This window comes from Cebus imitator, unplaced genomic scaffold (assembly GCF_001604975.1).
Source record: "Cebus imitator isolate Cc_AM_T3 unplaced genomic scaffold, Cebus_imitator-1.0 Scaffold103, whole genome shotgun sequence".
NCBI classification, from domain to species: Eukaryota; Metazoa; Chordata; class Mammalia; order Primates; family Cebidae; genus Cebus; species Cebus imitator.
In genome coordinates, this window is record NW_016107418.1 from 3,199,681 (window position 1) to 3,201,657 (window position 1,977).

Sequence of the window (1,977 nt, forward strand, 5' to 3'; positions counted from 1 at the left end):
TTTTTAGTAGAGAAGGGGTTTCACCATGTTGGCCAGACTGGTCTCAAACTCCTGACCACAGGTGATCCGCCCGCCTTGGTCTCTCAAGGTGCTGGGATTACAGGCGTGAGCCAACTGTGCCCATCTGGGAATTGCATTTCAAGATGAGCTTTGGAATGGACACACATCCAAACCATATTACCAACTATTACAATGTTCTTCAAATTTGCTTTTAAGAAATGACTGTACTAAGGCACCAAGTATTCACAGCAGCTGGGTGAGATGTACTGATTTTTTCCCTATCCATGATTAGAGAGCATAGGCAGGCAATCCCCCATAACTCTAAAATTATCTCTCCTTACCAAATAGGTTACACGTTCATTTATACCTTCCTTCCTCCAGAAAGTCAAAGCTTCATTTAATGTCACATTCCTCCTGAACAGATTTTGTGCCATTGTGGCATAGCCTAAACAAAAGAAAACATAATAAAAACAAACAACGAAAACAAAAAGTGTCCATTATGATTTAATGATGGGTTTTTTGTCTGTGAAGAACAAAAGTCACTGGAGTTGAGCAAATGTGTTTGACAATCATGGCCTCATATTTCAGGAAGGTGGCCCACACAAGCCAGCTCATTTTCTTTATTTGCCATGTCCCACCCCACGCTTCTACAGAATGAGTTATTGATTTGTTTTGTTTTTTTTTCTGTAACAAGGATTTGGGAAGGAATGATGGACTTTGTGTGACAGACCATTTTACATGCTTTCTCTGGTGTTTTCACAGCTCGTGCAGCTGTTTAACTTATGTAAGCAGACAACTGTATTAGAGATTTCTTAGGCAACTTCATGCCCTCATTAGTTAGCGATACCTGTTACAAGATCAACAGACTGAATCTCACTATTATTATCAAAATTCTATTTTTTTAAATACTGTTTTAGATACCACATTCTCTTAAATTCCAGTGCCTCATGGCACCGTGGGACTCAGCTCTGCCAGGTGGTGAAGAACCTGGCCTGGACTTCAAGGGGTTTCACCATGTTGGCTACTCTGGTCTCCAATTCCTGACCTCAAGTGATCTGCCTGCCTTGGCCTCCCAAAGTGCTGGGGTTGCAGGTGTGGGCCACCACACCCTGCCTCCTCTTCTTATAAGGACACCCAGTCATACTGGATTTAGGGCTACTCACACAACCCCATTCTAACTTGATTACCGCTGTAAAGACCATCTCCAAATAAAGTCACATTCTGAGATACTGAGGGTTAGGACTTCAACATATGAATTTGCAGAGGCAGGGAGACACACACCATAACAGTCTGTACAACATTTTAGAAATGCAGCCCAATGTTATTTATCTTTTCTTTAGAGAATTATAATTAATAGGACCTTCCGTCTGCAGCATGTTCTCAGTGGGTTCCAGCTTGCGTGGGTGTTCTGTGCAGCATGTCAGAATGCTTGTGTTTGATAAAGTTCTGATATAAAGAAGCGGAGGCCTTAAACCTACAATTTTCATGAATTTACTTTGTTGTATCTACAACGTAGGTGATGGAATCCCCAGAAGACCTCGGGTGTGCGTTGAGACCGCAGAGCGCAGGGACAGTATACGAAGCTGCCGCGGTGGAAGTGGAGGCGTCTGCCTCCATCACACTGCAAGTGCTGGTCAGCACCCCTGGGAACGTTTCCTGTCTCTGGGTCTTTAAGCACAGCTCCCTGAATTGCCAACCATATTTTGATTTACAAAACAGGTAAGTGGAGGAAGACCTTCTTGACATAAAATGTGGTTCATCTGGAATTCCTTTTCAAATTTCTGCCCATGTTTATTGTAAATCTATTTTTTGGTTTTTTTTTGAGTCAGGGTCTCTCTCTGTCGCCCAGGCCAGAGTACAGTGGCACAATCTTGGCTCACTGTAGCCTCGGCCTTCCAAACTCAACCAATCCTCCCACCCCAGTCCTCCCAAGTAGCTGGGACTACAGGAGTGTGCCGCCGCACCTGGCTAATTCTT

The 1,977-nt window shown here is 43.7% G+C and overlaps 1 protein-coding gene across 1 annotated transcript in view; it reads left to right on the forward strand.

The window, feature by feature from the left end:
• Positions 1-1,977, forward strand: part of FLT3 (fms related receptor tyrosine kinase 3) — a 101,642-nt gene that overhangs the window by 35,935 nt on the left and 63,730 nt on the right. The window contains exon 3 of the mRNA XM_037741704.1: positions 1,517-1,719. Coding sequence (XP_037597632.1) covers positions 1,517-1,719 — 203 coding nt within the window. The remainder of the gene's footprint in view (positions 1-1,516; positions 1,720-1,977) is intronic.